The sequence below is a fragment of the Pelobates fuscus genome, chromosome 1, assembly GCF_036172605.1.
Source record: "Pelobates fuscus isolate aPelFus1 chromosome 1, aPelFus1.pri, whole genome shotgun sequence".
Taxonomy (NCBI): domain Eukaryota; kingdom Metazoa; phylum Chordata; class Amphibia; order Anura; family Pelobatidae; genus Pelobates; species Pelobates fuscus.
In genome coordinates this window covers 314135362-314153063 of record NC_086317.1, presented here as the reverse complement: position 1 = coordinate 314153063, position 17702 = coordinate 314135362, and the positions used below count along the sequence as shown (strand labels likewise).

Genomic DNA, 17702 nt, shown 5'->3' with positions numbered 1-17702 from the left:
ATTGCCCTGTCGTGGTTCTAGCTTGTTCTAGTCACTCAGTGCTTGTGTATTCTATTATCCCCTTTGGTTTTGACCCGGCTTGTTTACCTTACTCTGCTTATCTCTGTTACCCTTGATTCGGCTTGTCTCTCGCTTACCTGTCTTCTGTTACCCTCGACCTCGGGTTGTCTTTGACCATTCTATACTGTACTACTTACGTTAGTCCGGCCATTCTAAGGTCCGGTATACGTATCTGGCTACTGTTTGTACTCTGCGTGTTGGATCCCTGTCCCGATCCTGACAAAACCATGTCTTGGATTCACACATGGACACTACCCTACCAGACACATCCCCCAGACACTCAGTTATACTCACACACTGCAAAGCATTGCTTAAACTGATTACTGAACACTGAACCCTACTGTGAGAGAATTTTCCTACTACTCCAGTGTGCATAAAACTTTCTCTAGAATGAATCATATTATGGTGCCAGGCCACCTCCTCCCCCAAATCACACAATGCTTTATAGGATCCATAGTGTGGTCGGACAACGCACCGATCACACTAACCCTGTAAAACAAATTGTCAAATAGGGGTCAAATATCGTGGCGCCTTAAAGACTCCCTCCTGCAGGACTCCACCTTTGTAACGCAATTGACACAAGAGTTGGAGAACTACTTCACCCTCAATAGCACCCCGGAGATCTCCTCTCTCTCTCTCTCTTTGGCAGCCCTTTAGCCTACCATTACAGGACTACTGATTAGCCGAGCTTCATTCTTAAAACGTAAATCCCAAAATGACTACTTAGGAGTTTTATGCTCCCTAAGAGATGCAATGAATGCACATATCCTGCAACCAGCAGACCAACATCTACGCACCATAGCTGACACAACGGCACGCATAAATGAAATACACTTAGCTAAACAGCCTACACACTCTAACGCCTGAAAATTAGAAATTACTCCCAGGGTAACAAAGCGGGGAAAACACTTGCAACAAGGAGGATATTATGGCACTAGAAAAAATGCAGAGGCGGGCTACAAAATTAATAAAAGAAATGGAACATATCAGCTATGAAGAAAGGTTAACAAATTTAATCCTATTTACTTTATAAAAACGTTGCCTGAGAGGGGATATGATAACATTATACAAATATATTCGGGGCCAATACAAACCATTGTGTGGAAATCTATTCACAAACCGGACTTTACATAGGACACAAGGTAATGCGTTTAGACTGGAAGAAAGAAGATTTTGTCTAAGGCAAAGGAAAGTTTTTTTTTACTGTAAGAACAATAAGGATGTGGAATTCTCTACCTGAAGAAGTGGTTTTATCAGAGTCCATACAGATGTTCAAACAGCTACTAGATGCATACTTGCAAAAACAGAATATTCAAGGATATAATCTTTCAATGTAGGGTAATAACTGCTTGATCCAAGGATAAATCTGACTGCCATTCTGGGGTCAAGAAGGAATTTGTTTTCTAGCTTGTAGGCAAAATTGGAAGTGCTTCAAACTGTTTTGTTTTGCCTTCTTTTGGATCAACAGCAAAAAACAAATGTGAGGAAGGCTGAACTTGATGGACGCAAGTCTCTTTTCAGCTATGTAACTATGTAACTATGTAATGTTAAGGAAGAAACAGACACAATCCAAAATCCCATACCTGATAACAAACACTAAAACAGTTGATGACTATACCGATCACCCGACTACCTCAGAGACAGAACATTTTCTGGACCTCACATCCCTGCTGTCATTGACTGGAAAACAACATGAGATACTACAAAGACCTGTAACATCCCAAGAAATCACGCAAACTATAGCGTCCCTGCCACCGGGTAAATCACAAATTCTTGCCCCGAAATTGGAATCAGTATACAATCACATAATAAAAATGGGAGACATGCCACACGAGATGCTGATCACGCATGTGGCCACCCTCCCTAAACCGGGGAAGCCTCCTACCAAGAGCCAAAACTTAAATTACTAGCCAAACAGACTGTGACAAACTCCCCTCTCCAAGTGAGTTTGCCCCGAGCTCCTGGAGGAGCCTGCCTGCCAGCCTCCTGCCCACAGACTATGGGACCTGCAGGGAAACCTGTAAAAGACTACCAAACTTTACCGACTGTTAGCACTGATTTCCCTGGAACTGTTTTGGGCATGGGGCCATGCTTGCGGTCGGTCAAAACTATGACTTCCAGGAAATTTCTGAACCCCTGAACTGATCTGGGTGATTTTTGTATATGTTGTTCACCCAGATCGGGGCTATCATCGGGGATGTGACTTTTATGGGGTTTTGTGTGTTTTTAAGGTACTTTTTGGGGTTTCATAAAATTGTATGTTTGATTCTGTGCTTGGAGATAATTAGGTTAGATTAGTACAGTTCCTGATTCAATTATCTCCCACGCACAGAGGCAGGATTCTATTGTTTGTGTATGGGAGTGTCTCACTGTATGACTCTGTCTTTACTGGTTTGTTCACTTCGTGTCCCTGTGCCCAACAAGGTGCACCTGGGTGTCGTCCTTGTTGGGAAACTTGCATAAAAGGCCAGTGTGCTTCCATTAAAATCCTATTCCAGCTTGCACTCCAAAACTGTGTCGTCCTGTTATTGGAGGGAAAGAAGATTTACTCCTGTGTCTACTGGTCCAGCTTGCAGGGGATTCAACGGGGAACGTCCTTGTAAGGACTAGAGCTAATTCCCCATTCGACTCTAGGAAGGAGCGGTTCCAGGGCCCCAGTCAAGCCACGGTGACTGTGGGCAGAAGTGCTGCGGTTTGTCCCCTGTTCCAGCTAGGAAGCAGTCCTTTGGCGGAGGTACCCAGTCGGGGTACAGGGAGCTCCGTTACACAGACTAACCCAAATTATCCCCACGATAATTCCCCATTCGACTCTAGGAAGGAGTGGTTCCAGGGCCCCAGTCAGGCCACGGCGACTGTGGACAGAAGTGCTGCGGTTTGTCCCCTGTTCCAGCTAGGAAGCAGTGCTTAGGTACCGAGTCGGAGTACAGGGAGCTCCGTTACACAGACTAACTCAAATTATCCCCACGATCATACATAAAGACCAGGTGAAGCTTGTGACCTGACGCGTGGATGCCCAAGAAGTTCAGGTCGAAATATAAAAACATGCTCCCAACAACCAAACTCACACTCCAACTCTGGGATAAATTCCAGGAAACACATGCACAAGGGGATTTCGCTCGCACTACCACTTGCATCCCTGCCCTCCCTCATCCCAGACTTTAACATTAAACTTTGGCATAGACATGGCATAACACACCTGTACCACGTATTTCAGGGGCCCAGCTTGAAAATCTTTGTGGAAATGCAGAAAGAATATGGGTTGCCCAATACGGCTAAATTTTCATACACACAAATGCTCTCATGGTCAAAAAAACTAACTGTTTTAATGTATAATACTGTAAATGGCCTACAGCTGACTGACGCAGAAAAAAATCTGTCTCCGTTTACAAACACCCACCAAATTGATCACAACAATATACGCCAAAAGTCAAACCCAAATGAGCCCCAATAATTGTAATTTTGTAAAAGCATGGGAACGAGAACTAAATTGCCCACTCAGTGAAAATCAATGGCGAAAAATAATCCTGGCACACAAACCCCTCTCACTATGCATTTCTCACACGGAGCATAACAGGAAAATCTTGTACCGAAGGTACCTAGTGCCTACACGATTAAAACGCAGTAACCCAGGCCTTTCGGATAAATTTGAGCCAGGAACAATGTACCACATTTGGTGGTCCAGCTCACATCTGGCCACATTCTGGACAGAAATAGCACAGCTCATACACAAATGCTCAGGAGTTACATCTCTTCCCAAGAGATCTCTTGAAAGACGCCAAATACATGATTTACCATAAACTTATAGCAGCCCTAACAATAATAAGTAGAATGTGGCGCTCACCCACTACACTCACTGTCTAGCAATGTATCCAAACAATAAATACAACTAGACAATATGAAATAATGGAGAGGAAAAATTACCCCCAAAAACATTTGTGACAGCAGCATGGTCAATGTAGGAGTTATATATCTTATTGAATCCAAGTACAACTACATAGCCTGCACATTCTCAATACCAACACTGTAGTCATACATAACTCTCACTAACGGGTATGAGACAGAACCCGCGACTCCGACAGCTGTGGCCATATCGATGACTATGGTGCATGACTGCATAGGTATCCGATGTCATGGTAAATGCCAACCTAGTTCTGAGAGGTAATGGAAGCATAAAAAACACTAAGATGTAAACACTACAAACCCGATTACACCCCAAATATCACCCTGCTGCCATAGCCAAGTTTCAGTATGGGTTGTAATCCTAAGAGAATAGACCCCCAGATCTCACGCTCCTACTATTTAGACTTAGTGCATAAGTGCATATCCAAAAATGTCAGACTCGCACTCCTCAAAAAGAAGGATGAATACCATGTCACTAAAACAGTTGAAAGCCTAAGAAAACTGTTGAAAGCCTGACAAAACCGTTGAATGTTTGATAAGATTGTCGGACCACCCACAACTAGATCCCCTCCTTATCCCCACATCTACCTCCCTATGATTCCCCCCACCTTCAGTCTTCCCAGGTTAATCCAATGTAAAATATTTACCGAAGTTAACATTATGTTAAATTATGTTTCACATATGAATATTTGATGTTAAATGAAAGCCCCGTTTCTCCTGAAAAAAATGATTTGAAATAAGTGTGGAGGCACTTAATATGGTTAAACAGACATATAACGCAAATTCCAGGTTTTCTTTTCATTAGAACTTGTACAATTGCATCCGTCCTTAATGGATTATCATGCATTGAAAAATAAAGCCAATGACAGTGTTGCTTTGACTAAGAAATACACACACACAAAATACTGGCAAAATAAAACTAATACAGGCTGAAAGTCTGTATTAAAGTTACATTTTTAAAAGCCCACCCATCATTTCACAATTAACAAAGTTGGATCATTACCTGTTCATCTTCTTCACTACCTGTTCCTGCCAAACTGAGAGAACTAAGGTGTTTAGGATGATCAAAGAACTGTGGAATAGAATGAGGACATAACATGGGAGTCAGACACATCTAAAGTCTCACAGAATAAATAAAAATGTCTGAGTATTCCACCTTATTCAACCTCAAGACTATTTCATTGCTGAACAAAGTAAGAATCATTAATAAAAAACAATTCATTCACTCACTCACTCACTCACTCACTCACTGACACTCTTCATTGTTTTTCCCATTCGGCCAACTAGCTTAAAAATCCATGGTGAATTCACTACCTAGTTAATTCTAGATTTATCAAGAACACTTCATTCTTCTAAAATGGTTTTAAGAAAGGCTCCATTATCTATTATGTAGAAATTAGAAGCCCAGTAGGCACAGGCTGAGCTTCTGGGTAACATGTAAGTGCTCACTCCAGCTTGGATTTTGCCAGCTATGTAGCATCTGTGACAAAACAGAAGCAGCAACATTGATCATCATTTATCAGGATAAACACATGGAGTTCATATTCCAAAGCGGTCTAGGCCCCGATTTCCACATATATACAGTACCTATGGAGGAGCAGACCTCTACACCCTCTGCTAGAAACCCAGATATGAGAATTCAAAAACATACCCTGTGAGCTTAAAAGTAGATAGGAATATTGTATTAGGTGCATTTTAAAGGTGCACTATACCACTATAATCCCATTTAGCAGTTAGGCTGGGCCTTTAGATGTAGTTTAACGCATAATTGACATTGTAATGAAGAACAAAAAAAATATACAAGGTCAATTATGCGTTAAACTACATCTAAAGGCCCAGCCTAACTGCTAAATGTGATTATAGTGGTATAGTGCACCTTTAAAATGGACTAGGCCAAGGATAGGCAACCTTTGGCACTCCAGGTGTTGTGGACTACCTCTCCCCTGATTCTTTGCCAAGATTATGGCCATAAGTGCATCATTGAAGATATAGTGAACAACATCTGGAGTGCCTACCTTTGGACTGCCATTTTTTCAATCTGTGAAAACCTTGATTAAGTGTTGGTGATGGCCACTGAACTCTATAAAAATTTAACTTTTTGAGTCATAAAGATAATAATATGTGCCAAGAGCTTTGAAGGTGGTGCACATGCAATAAATAAATAACAAAATAAGAAAGTATTATGTTTTATATTTTGTGTTTCTTTTTTGGTGTTATGTAAGAATGAGGCATCCTCCCTGAGTGCTATAGCAACAAGTGTTTTTTCCACTCCAATCTTGTGAGTGTAACACCTAAAGGGCACCTCTGTTTGCATTATTTTATATATTTATAAGTGAATTACTATGCTGCACTAGGAGCTCTCTTTCTGTTTTTGTCTCCTTAATAGGTGTCAGAGTGATTTCCATGTTTGCAAGTATACCTACAGATTTGTGCTTTGTTTTACCACAACCACTGTTTGTGTTCAATTATTTATAATATTTCCACTCTGTAAACACCTCATTTCATGTACACAAGGTTACTTTCACTCTCTATAAGAGGTCCATAGTGAATACGATTTTTGTTGTTGCGCACCATCACTACTGTAAGTTTTTTAGACGTTGAACCAGAAGAAAGCCTATTCTCTCTATTTACAACATGGAAAAAACGGCTTAGGTTTGCAAAGTTGCATCTGAACAAACCACAAGACTTCTGGAACAATGTCCTTTCCATAGACGAGATCAAAGTGGAGATGTTTGACCATAATGCACAGTGCCACGTTTGGCAAAAACGAAACACAGCATATCAGCACAAATACCTCATACCAACTGTCAAGCACGCTGGTGGAAGGATGATTTGAAACCACAGGACCTGGGAAAATTGCAGTAATTGAGTAAATCATGAACTCCAAACTATTCTAGAGATAAAGTGAGGCCATCTGATCGACAGGTAAAGCTTGGCTGAAATTGGATCATGCAACAGGACAATGATTCCAAGCACACCAGCAACTCTACAATGGAATGGCTGAAAATATCAATAATAATAACAAAGTATTCAACCAGGAAAGGTACATTCATAATGATGTCGCGAACATAAAATTTTCTGTTCGCGAATGGCGAACGCAAACTTCCACAAATGTTCGCGAACGGGCGAACCGCCATAGACTTCAATGGGCAGGTGAATTTTAAAACCCACAGGGACTCATTCTGGCCACAATAGTGATGGAAAAGTTGTTTCAAGGGGACTAACACCTTGACTGTGGCATGCCGGAGGGGGATCCATGGCAAAACTCCCATGGAAAATTACATAGTTGATGCAGAGTGGTTTTAATCCATAAAGGGCATAAATCACCTAACATTCCTAAATTGTTTGGAATAACGTGCTTTAAAACATCAGGTATAATGTTGTATGGATCAGGTAGTGTAAGGGTTACGCCCGCTTCACAGTGACAGACCAAACTCCCCGTTTAACGCACCGCAAACAGTCCATTTGCACAACCGCAAACTCCCCATTTGCACAAGGTTGGATACCAAGCTAGCCATGTCCCGTTCCTTGTCCTCACTGATGTCATTGAAGGTCTCTTCCTGCACCCAGCCACGTACAACACCAAGGGTCCCCGAAAGGTGACAACAAGCCCCCTGTATTTTTTTTTTTTTTTAAATGTACACTACTGTTACACCAGATATGAGTTGCACTGGTGTGAAATCCTCCACAACAATATGAGAGACTGATGAAGTCATACAGAGAACGATAAGTTCAGGTTATTACTTTCTTTTTCCCACGACTGTATTTAGTCGGGTGGTAAAATTGTGATTATGTACACAGTGTAAACACAGCACTTTCTTTTTATTTGATTGTTTAAGAATATGTGCAAATGTTCCATTGTGAATTGAAGGAAGACTGCTTGATGGTCAGTTAATATATAGATGACCTTCAAATTTTATATAAGAAAATGGGAGGAATTACCTGTGTAGCCTGTTATTTAGAGGTGTCAAAGATGTACATTTAAACCTGCCTTTTATCATGTAACGTGTTACATTATTGTTATTCTCGTTTTAACATAATACATTATATCTGCTACCCACAGCTGATGTTGCCTCTTCACTTGAGAATGTCTCAATCTTTTAAATTGTCCTTCTGATGCAAACAATGCATTTATTGTGTCAGTGTAGAATATCAATACTTTATTTAAAAAAAAAAAAAAAAAAAAGTGGTCCTGACAACGTTCTTACCCTTGTTTTTACAGCCTCGTGCATCAGAGACATTTCAGGAGGACTCCTTGGTAATCCGTCATCTTCCGAACTTGTTCCTGTATCGTCGCCCCTCTTGGCGACCATTCCAAAAGGAGGAGGGCCATGTCTTATGTTTGACTGAATTTTAGCCTTAAGTAAAGAAGAAAATTGTTATAATGTCTTGTTTCAACATATGAAGCACAAATGTTAGATTTTAAATGTTTTAATGATTTATGTTAATTGCCAATGAAATCCAACACAACAAAAATGTTTTCACACATTGTAGATCAATAAAAAGATGCACAGTCACATGACTAGTATAATTAACCAGCAACCATTCCTTCCTATACACAGTCATACAAGCTCTAGATAAACAGACTTTAAGGGAAACGTACTATGTAAAAATGAAAACATAAATATTTGTTAAAGGGACACTATAGTCACCTGAACAACTTTAGCTTAATGAAGCAGTTTTGGTGTATAGAACATGCCCCTGCAGCCTCACTGCTCAATCCTCTACCATTTAGGAGTTAAATCCCTTTGTTTATGAACCCTAGTCACACCTCCCTGCATGTGACTTGCACAGCCTTCCATAAACACTTCCTGTAAAGAGAGCCCTATTTAGGCTTTCTTTATTGCAAGTTCTGTTTAATTAAGATTTTCTTATCCCCTGCTATGTTAATAGCTTGCTAGACCCTGCAAGAGCCTTCTGTATGTGATTAAAGTTCAATTTAGAGATTGAGATACAATTATTTAAGGTAAATTACATCTGTTTGAAAGTGAAACCAGTTTTTTTTCATGCAGGCACTGTCAATCATAGCCAGGGGAGGTGTGGCTAGGGCTGCATAAACAGAAACAAAGTGATTTAACTCCTAAATGACAGTGAATTGAGCAGTGAAATTGCAGGGGAATGATCTATACACTAAAACTGCTTTATTTAGCTAAAGTAATTTAGGTCACTATAGTGTTCCTTTAAAGGGTTTTCTATTCTGAGGACAAAATCACTTCTGTAACCTCTGGAAGAAACTGTATCATAATATGGGCATATTTTAGGAACTAATCCATCACATTGCCTTTATACTAATCAATATATAAGCAAGGGCTGACTCCGCACTATTACTGTAGACAGTAGGGAGCCAAGGATAACTTATTCTACAACGTGGCCACAAATGTCCACCAGAAGCTACAAGAAGGAGCGTCTGCAGAGGACAAAATAAAGTGCTCTGGGCATTTAAACTGGCTCTGTGGCAGGACATGCAAGAAAGGATGTGTTTTAACTTTTTTAAAATGTATTATTATTATTATTATTGCCATTTATATAGCGCCAACAGATTCCGTAGCGCTTTAAACAGTGATGCTGTTCCTTTAATATACTCAGTTATATGTATAGCAAGCAAAGCACAGGTACAAACAATGTGTATTTTTTTCACTAGAAATTATGATGAATTGAAAAACAAACTGTAAAACGCAAGCAAAAATAGATGGTTTGGAAAAAGTGTACATTTAAGCCAAAGCTTTGCAATTTGACTTTTATTTTGTCACAAATTGCTGTTTTGTAAATAAAACCAATGGTAGCATGAAAACACGTACTTCAAACACACAATGCATTTCTGCTGTGGCCTTGACTGGAACTCAGCAAAGCACTTGGCCCTGTCCTGATCAAAAAAGCATGACTGCTCTGTGCTACCACCTACTGGTCAGAAATAAAAAGGCTTGTCTTATTACATGTGTTCCCGAGAGACCTTTTAAAAATATGAAGCAGTTTGGCTGTAAATGTTTCTTAGCAACTCAACAGGCTTTAGTTATGAAGTAGCAGACTGTGGAAGTTCCGCCCTTATACTCTGTTCTTAACCTTCTGATCCAGAATGTTAAGAACAAAAAACAATAAATGTATATATATATATATATATATATATATATATATATATATATATATATATATATATATATATATATATGGCCCACTCAGCAATGGAAACTAGGAAAACTAACAAAAGATTTTGGGGAATGTGTGAAGAATTTTGTGCAAAGCTAAATAACACAGGGTCGCTCTGCAGGGGGGAGATGGGGGGTGAAGTGGATTTAAGTAATGTAAAAAACAGTTGAGAGATGGGTATGGGTCAAGGAGAACCCAGGTCTCATACTCCACAGCTACCTCTAAACAGTTACGTCTCCAGGATTCATATTCAGGGGGGGCACATGAGGGGCAAGGGACAAAACCAGTGGGGCAGTTATGAAATGTGTATATATGTGTGTACATATATATGTGTGTACATATATATATATATATATATATATATATATATATATGTAAAAAACTGTTAAAATTCGTATCTTTTAATACCTTTTTTTATTGGACTAATACGGCTACAATCTCTACATATATATATATATATATATATATATATATATATATACATACATGCACAGGGCTCAACAAATCCCAGGCGCTAGGTCACCATGGCGACTAGAAATTTCGCCCTGGCACCTGGATTTTGTCAGCCCTGTCAGGAAACATTAAACTCGGCCGCCAAAAGTTCACTGATACACACGCTTACTACAGATAAGCTTACTGACACACACAAGCTCACTACAGACAAGCTCACTGATACACGCTTACTAAAGACAAGCTCACTGACACCCACAAGCTCACTACAGACAAGCTCACTAACACACACATGCTCACCACAGACAAGCTCACTGACACAAGCTCACTAACACACATGCTCACTGACACACATGCCCACTACAGACAAGCCCACTAACAAACATGCTCACTTTAGACAAGTTCACTGAAACACACACAAGTTCACTACAGACAAGCTCACTGACACACACACAAGCTCACCAAGTAGCAGGCACATACACTTACAAGATCACCCTGTCATGCTAAGTATTGGAAGCCTACCTGGCACTGGAGGCTGTGGCTGTGGGAGAACTCGGAGGCAATTTTCAGGCCTCTATCTGCAGCAAGGTCCTCTGCTAGAGAGTGGGGGCGGAGCTCCATGTAGGGGCAGAGCTTGCGTACGGGGAGGCGATCTTCCATGCAGGGGCAGAGTTTGTGTGCCAGGGAAGCTGCTGCACAGTGGCGGAACGAATGTAGAGAGGGCCCTGGTGCAAAAATAGTTTTGAGCCCCTGCAGACACATGCCAATGGGGTGGCCCTAAGTGCGCGGGCTACTCAATGGGCTCCGGTGTAACCGCAACACCAGCACTGCCTGTAGTTCCACAGTTCGCCTTCCTTATTACAGGCAAGATACCTTTTCATGGAAATTGGAAAACCTTTTCAGGAGATGCAAGAACATTTTCCATGGTGTTTAGAAGGGGCTGTGGTGAAGTGTGCGTATATAGGAGTCTGTTTATGGTGTACTATGTTTAACTAGGCGCTGTTGTGTGTATTGAGACGGCCTGTAAAGTGTGGGTGTGCACATCTAGGGACTGTAGTGTGAGTGTATGTGTATTGGGGTTGCATTGTGTGCTTATCAAGGAGCTGTAGTGTGTATTTAATGGGGTGTGTATTTGTGTACGATTCGTTGTGTAATGAGGTGAAGTATGTATGTATGTGTGAGTGGGGATAAATGTATGTGAGGATGAAGTGTGTATGTGGGTGAAGAGATGATATGTGTAATGAAGTGTGTGAGGGTTGCACTGTGTGTGTATGGAAAGGTATACTATGTGTGGGAGTGTACTGTATGTGGCGGGTAGGGGGGTTCACTGTCTGTGAGGGTGTTCTGTGTTCTTTAACAAGAGTTTTTAAAAAAAAATCCCCTTTCCCTGATCCCACCTTGCAGAGAGGGGGTGGCACAATCAGATCCGTGGTGGTTGAGAAGGCTGCCTATCCATCGGGTACAGGGGAGGTCACGAGATGAGAGGTATCTCTCTTGGAGCTCAGGCATTTACACAGACTGACCCATACAAACCCACAGACTGAACCCTGCCCCCCCACACAGACTGACCCATACACACACACAGACTGCCCCTACACACACAGATTGACCCATACACACACAGACTGGAACCCCCAAGCACAGACTGACCAATACACACACAGACTAACCCATACAGACTGATCCATACACACACAGACTCCTGCCCCCCCACACAGACTGACCCATACACACACAGACTCCCGCCCCCCCACACAGATTGACCCATACACACACAGACTGGAACCCCCAAGCACAGACTGACCAATACACACACACAGACTAACCCATACAGACTGATCCATACACACACAGACTCCTGCCCCCCCACACAGACTGACCCATACACACACAGACTCCCGCCCCCCCACACAGATTGACCCATACACACACAGACTGGAACCCCCAAGCACAGACTGACCAATACACACACACAGACTAACCCATACAGACTGATCCATACACACACAGACTCCCGCCCCCCCACACAGACTGACCCATACACACATAGACTGCCCCCCCAAACAGACTCACACATACACACACAAGCTGTTCCCCCACACACAGACTGACCCATATACACGCACACACAGACTGACCCATTCACACATAGACTGACCCATAAACACACAGACGCCCCACACACACAGACTGACCCACACACAGACTGACCCATATACACACACAGGCTGAACCACACACACCGACTCCCACATACCAGCAGCTGCCTGGAGGCCTCTGTGCAGAGCTGAGCTTCCTCTCCCTGTCTCTCCCCTGCGCTGCTCTATGTGACCCAGCTGGAAGCTCCTCCCAGCACACAGCGCCCCCTGCACCTCTAAAACATCTTCTTAGTTCTTACTTTTCTCTTCCTTTTTTCTTGTTTTCTCTGCTCCCTGCTATTGCTTTCTTTTTTATGAGAAATGCCCTTGTGTGGGCGGATTGTACATCAAAGGAGCAATAACTGACTTACTGACATTGTACCTTAAGCAAAGTTTTAACCTACATAGCGACCACAATCACTCTAATGTATTATTTAGTATATTTGTTTATTGTTCATACAACAGGTGACTGTATTGTATAAACACATACCTATGCTAATTTTTTTATGTTATTTCAATACCTACCTATTTAATGCAACATTTTCTATAAAAAAAACTCTTATTGGAAAAAAGAAAAAAAAAGAAATGATAATGTAGGCTGGCCAATTCTCCAGCTGCCTGATGATACACTAACATCAGACTAGAATGTAGTTTATTTCCATCCACATATAATCAATGAACATAGGAATTCTCACAACCAGCTCTCACATTACTTGCATCCACCAATGATTATAAAGTTATTGTGACCTGGCTGTTGAAACCATTTTGGTTAATGTCACATCCTTTTTAATTTAGTAGAACCTGAAATACAACTGCCCTGGTTTTTTTAAAGCTAACGGTAATAAAAGACATCAGACTATGCTAGGTAACACAAAATAAAGAAACAACAATAAAGTCTAAGTATTTATACTTAACGATGAATGATGGTGACCTGAAAATGGAATTGCAAAATGTTGGTTAAAAAGCTCCGCTTTAGCAAATTGCATCACAATCCCTTGCACAATGCAAAACCAGGGCAAAACATGGCAAATTACGAGGAGAAATAGAAAACTATATTTCTCCTCTTCTCTGTATGTTTTATTATGCTGACAGCAAGATGCAAAAGACAAAGCTTATAACAATGATTGACAAAGAGGTAAGATGGAGGCACCCAGTTGCAGAATAAAGAGGTGTAGATATCTAGATTTCCTGTCATCAGGAGGTGACAACCATAACAGTTGTCACGGGCCCAGCGGCCCTGGGGGGCCCGGCTGTCCGGGCCCCACGTGTGGGGCCCATCGGGTGGCCCACACACTTAGGGCCACCCGATGAGCCCCCTCCTTCAGGAGCCCGGTCAGCGCTGTGGCCGTTGTATAGCGCGACCGGGCCCCTTTATAAAAAAAAAAAAAAAAGAGCAGCCGCAGCAAGTGCTGCTGGGAGGAAGTAGTCACTAGTCACTTCCTCCAGCTCACTCCGCGCGGGACGAGCGCGCGCGCGGCAATGAGGGAGAGCCTGCCGACTACTCCCATCAGCCCCAGCCACCCTCCTGCAAAGAAAAGGTAAGAGACAGGAGGGTGGCTGGAAAATTAGCTGTGTGTGTGCATGTATGTATGTATGTCTGTATGTGTGTGTCTGTATGCATGCATGTATGTATGTATGTATGTATGTATGTCTGTCTGTATGTATGTGTATGTCTGTATGTATGTATGTCTGTCTGTCTGTATGTGTATGTCTGTATGTATGTCTGTGTGTCTGTATGCATGTATGTGTATGTATGTCTGTATGCATGTATGTCTGTCTGTCTGTATGTATATGTCTGTATGTATGTCTGTCTGTATGTCTATGTCTGTCTGTATGCATGTATGTCTGTGTGTCTGGATGCATGTATGTGTATGTATGTCTGTCTGTGTATGTATGTCTGTCTGCATGCATGTATGTCTGTCCGTATGTCTATGTATGTATGTATGTCTGTATGCATGTATGTCTATGTATGTATGTCTGTATGCATGCATGTCTGTGTGTATGTCTGTATGTATGTCTATGTGTATGTCTATGTATGTATGTCTATGTATGTATGTCTGGATGCATGTCTGTATGTATGTCTGTGTGTATGTCTGTGTGTATGTCTATGTCTGTCTGACTGCATGCATGTATGTCTGTCTATGTATGTTTGTGTATGTCTGTATGCATGCATGTATGTCTGTCTGTATGTATGTATATGTATGTATATATGTATGTCTGTATGTCAGTATGAATGTATGTCTGCATATCATTATAAACGTAGGTCTGTGTGTATGTGTGTATGGATGTCTGTATGCATGTATGTCTGTATATATGCATGTATGTCAGTCTGTTTGTATGTATGTATGTATGTATGTATGCCCTTATGAATATATGTCTGTGTATGTCTGTATGCCATTATGAATGTATGTGTGTATGGATGTCAGTGTCTGTATGTATGTATGAATGTGTGTGTGTGTGTGTATGTATGTCGGTGTCTGTATGTATGTATGTGTCTTTATGTCCTCTTGCATGTGTGTCTGTATGTATGTTAGTATGTGTCTGTCTGTCACTATGTATGCCTGTGTGTATGTCTCAGTATGTGTGTCAGTATGTATGCCTGTATGCGTGTATGTCTGTTTCAGTATGTGTGTCTGTTAGTATGTATCTGTGTCCTTTTGTATCAGTGTGTGCGTTTGTGTCTGTGTGTGGACTCAGTGGGCGATAATTGGAGGCGGGCCCCAGGGGGCCCAGACCCTGAGCTGAGTTAGGGGCCCCAAAATTTCTGGTGGCGGCCCTGGCTAAATACGTCAGGTTTTCTCTACCAGACATATGACATACATACTGATTGATAAACTACTGCTTTTATACCATTCTTCTGGTTTACATCTATCTGGTTTAATTATTTTTTATTCAAACATAGAACTATTTAGGTTAAGAAGCAGAAGCCTGCTGGTATATGCCTTCCTTTTCAATCTGAAAATGTCAAAACGTGTTCATTAGCCATGTAAACAGCTCTGGGGACATTTTTTATAAACATTGTTCTTTTGAACACTGTACCTGCAGGGCTCTAATGTGATCTGACACATTTTCCTGGGAGAATATCCGTACAGGCCTGTCTGTCTCTTGTACCTTCTCTGGAATAAAAATGCTATCGTGGGACACCGCTCTGCTTCCCAACACTCCAGCAGCGGCCCTAAAATGACACAATTCACCCAATTCAGATGATTAAAAACAACAATGGAAAAACAAAAGGTCATTAAACAATAAAGGTATACCGATTTTCCTTTTCCCTCAGAAATCACAATCTAATATTATAATTAATGATTTAGGAGCTTGTGGTGATCTATACAGGCTTTTTCCTCTGAAATAAAAAGGAAAAAGAGGATTACTTAGTACTCACGCTTTTCAGAGCCTTTCATGACCACCAGTTGCTCCGTTACTACTACAATATAATCAACATCTGGCATATCCAGATATAATCTGCCAGAAGGTGACATATTAAAAGATATATTAAAAAGAACATACACTGAGACACAAATGGCTTTAAATGTGCTTCTGGTATAGAAAGAGATAAAGCTGAATCGTTGTGATGTCCTACAATAAATAGAATTAAAAAAACAAATCACATAAAAAATTACTCTAAATCAAGGGTTGCCAAAAAGTAGATCCCAGGTAGTTTAAATGCATCACAGGATTTGTAGTTAAAAAGCTAGATAGGGGGGCGGAGCCAAGCCACGGAGCTGAACGGTCGCATAGTACCCGCGCTCCGTGGTCAGCGACCTAACAAACGACTTTAAACGGCATCAAAACCCTAATACCGAGAAAAAACAGATCACCAGGCAACCCGGGATACAATGGGACGAAAAATAAAGAAACAAAAACCGGACAAGCCGAAACCAGGCTCCAGCATTGGAGACTTATGGAGGCAGGCACATGGCGCCTCTTTACCCAAGATGGCCGCCTATATGGGTGAGAGCTCCGATTTCTCGGACGACCAGCTCATAGAGCCCGAGAACTTCCACTTGCCCCCCCTGCAAGAGCCCAGCCAGAGACTGGCAACAACTACTACCAAAGCGGATTCCGCACCGGTGACCAAGGCGGACATGCAGGAGCTACTGGCAGGCCTGCGGAGAGACCTTCAGGGAGACATGGCTGCCTTCCGCAAAGACTTGCAGGGCCTACAGGGTCGGATGGGAACTGTGGAAAAGGACTCCCACGACACAAAGGCACAAATTACTCACCTGCTACAGGAGATCCAAACACTCCACCGACACCATGCTGCCACAGAACAGAGATTCGCGGCAATCGAAGACTACAGGCGCAGCAACAACCTTAAAATCAGAGGCCTGGCTGAAGTGATCCCGGACGCAGAAATACCGCACTGCGTGAGGCGGCTGTTCTCGGCTCTACTCGCACCGAAACAGGCGAAAGGGGTGACGATTGCAGATGTGTTCCGCATCCCGAAACCCTCAAAGGCACCCACCACGGCCCCACGGGACTTAATAGTCCGTTTTCATACTAAACAAGACAAGGCTGCAGTAATGGGGGCACTCAAGGGGAAAACCCCCTACAATTTCGAGAACTCGAACCTCACTTTCTTCGCTGACTTATCGGGGAGCACCTTGGGGTGGCGCAGGACACTACAGCCTTTCACTTCTTTGCTCAGAGCCAAGGACATCCCCTATCGTTGGCGGGGATCCCATACTCTAATGGTCCTTCAGGCCGGTAGCACGTACCCCATCCGGGACCTCGAAGGAGCTGCGGCCATCCTGGAGACCCTGGGCCTCCCACGGGATGCACTCACAAACGGAGGAACAAGCACCACAGCAATGACACACACATGGGACCCGGCTGGAGCAGCCCCATTTATACCACGAAGACCCCACGATGCTAACTATACGGCAGTCACCACCTAAACCCTGGACATACACTCCAGTAGGAGACCTCCCATCAACCTAACCACGCAAAACTTCCTCAGCTACAACGCTGGTGACCACCGCATCCTCTGGAGCCCACTTGCCGAACGAG

General features: G+C 42.3%; 1 protein-coding gene across 5 annotated transcripts in view; it reads right to left on the bottom strand.

The window, feature by feature from the left end:
* The window catches only part of CRACDL (CRACD like), a 130999-nt gene that overhangs the window by 28003 nt on the left and 85294 nt on the right, over positions 1-17702 (bottom strand). For 3 of the 5 annotated variants that reach the window (XM_063458866.1, XM_063458876.1, XM_063458884.1), the window contains 3 exons: positions 15732-15867; positions 8169-8318; positions 4964-5032 (listed from right to left, as the gene is read on the bottom strand). In XM_063458866.1, coding sequence (XP_063314936.1) covers positions 4964-5032; positions 8169-8318; positions 15732-15867 — 355 coding nt within the window. The remainder of the gene's footprint in view (positions 1-4963; positions 5033-8168; positions 8319-15731; positions 15868-17702) is intronic. The other 2 variants (XM_063458893.1, XM_063458902.1) reach the window with 2 other exon arrangements.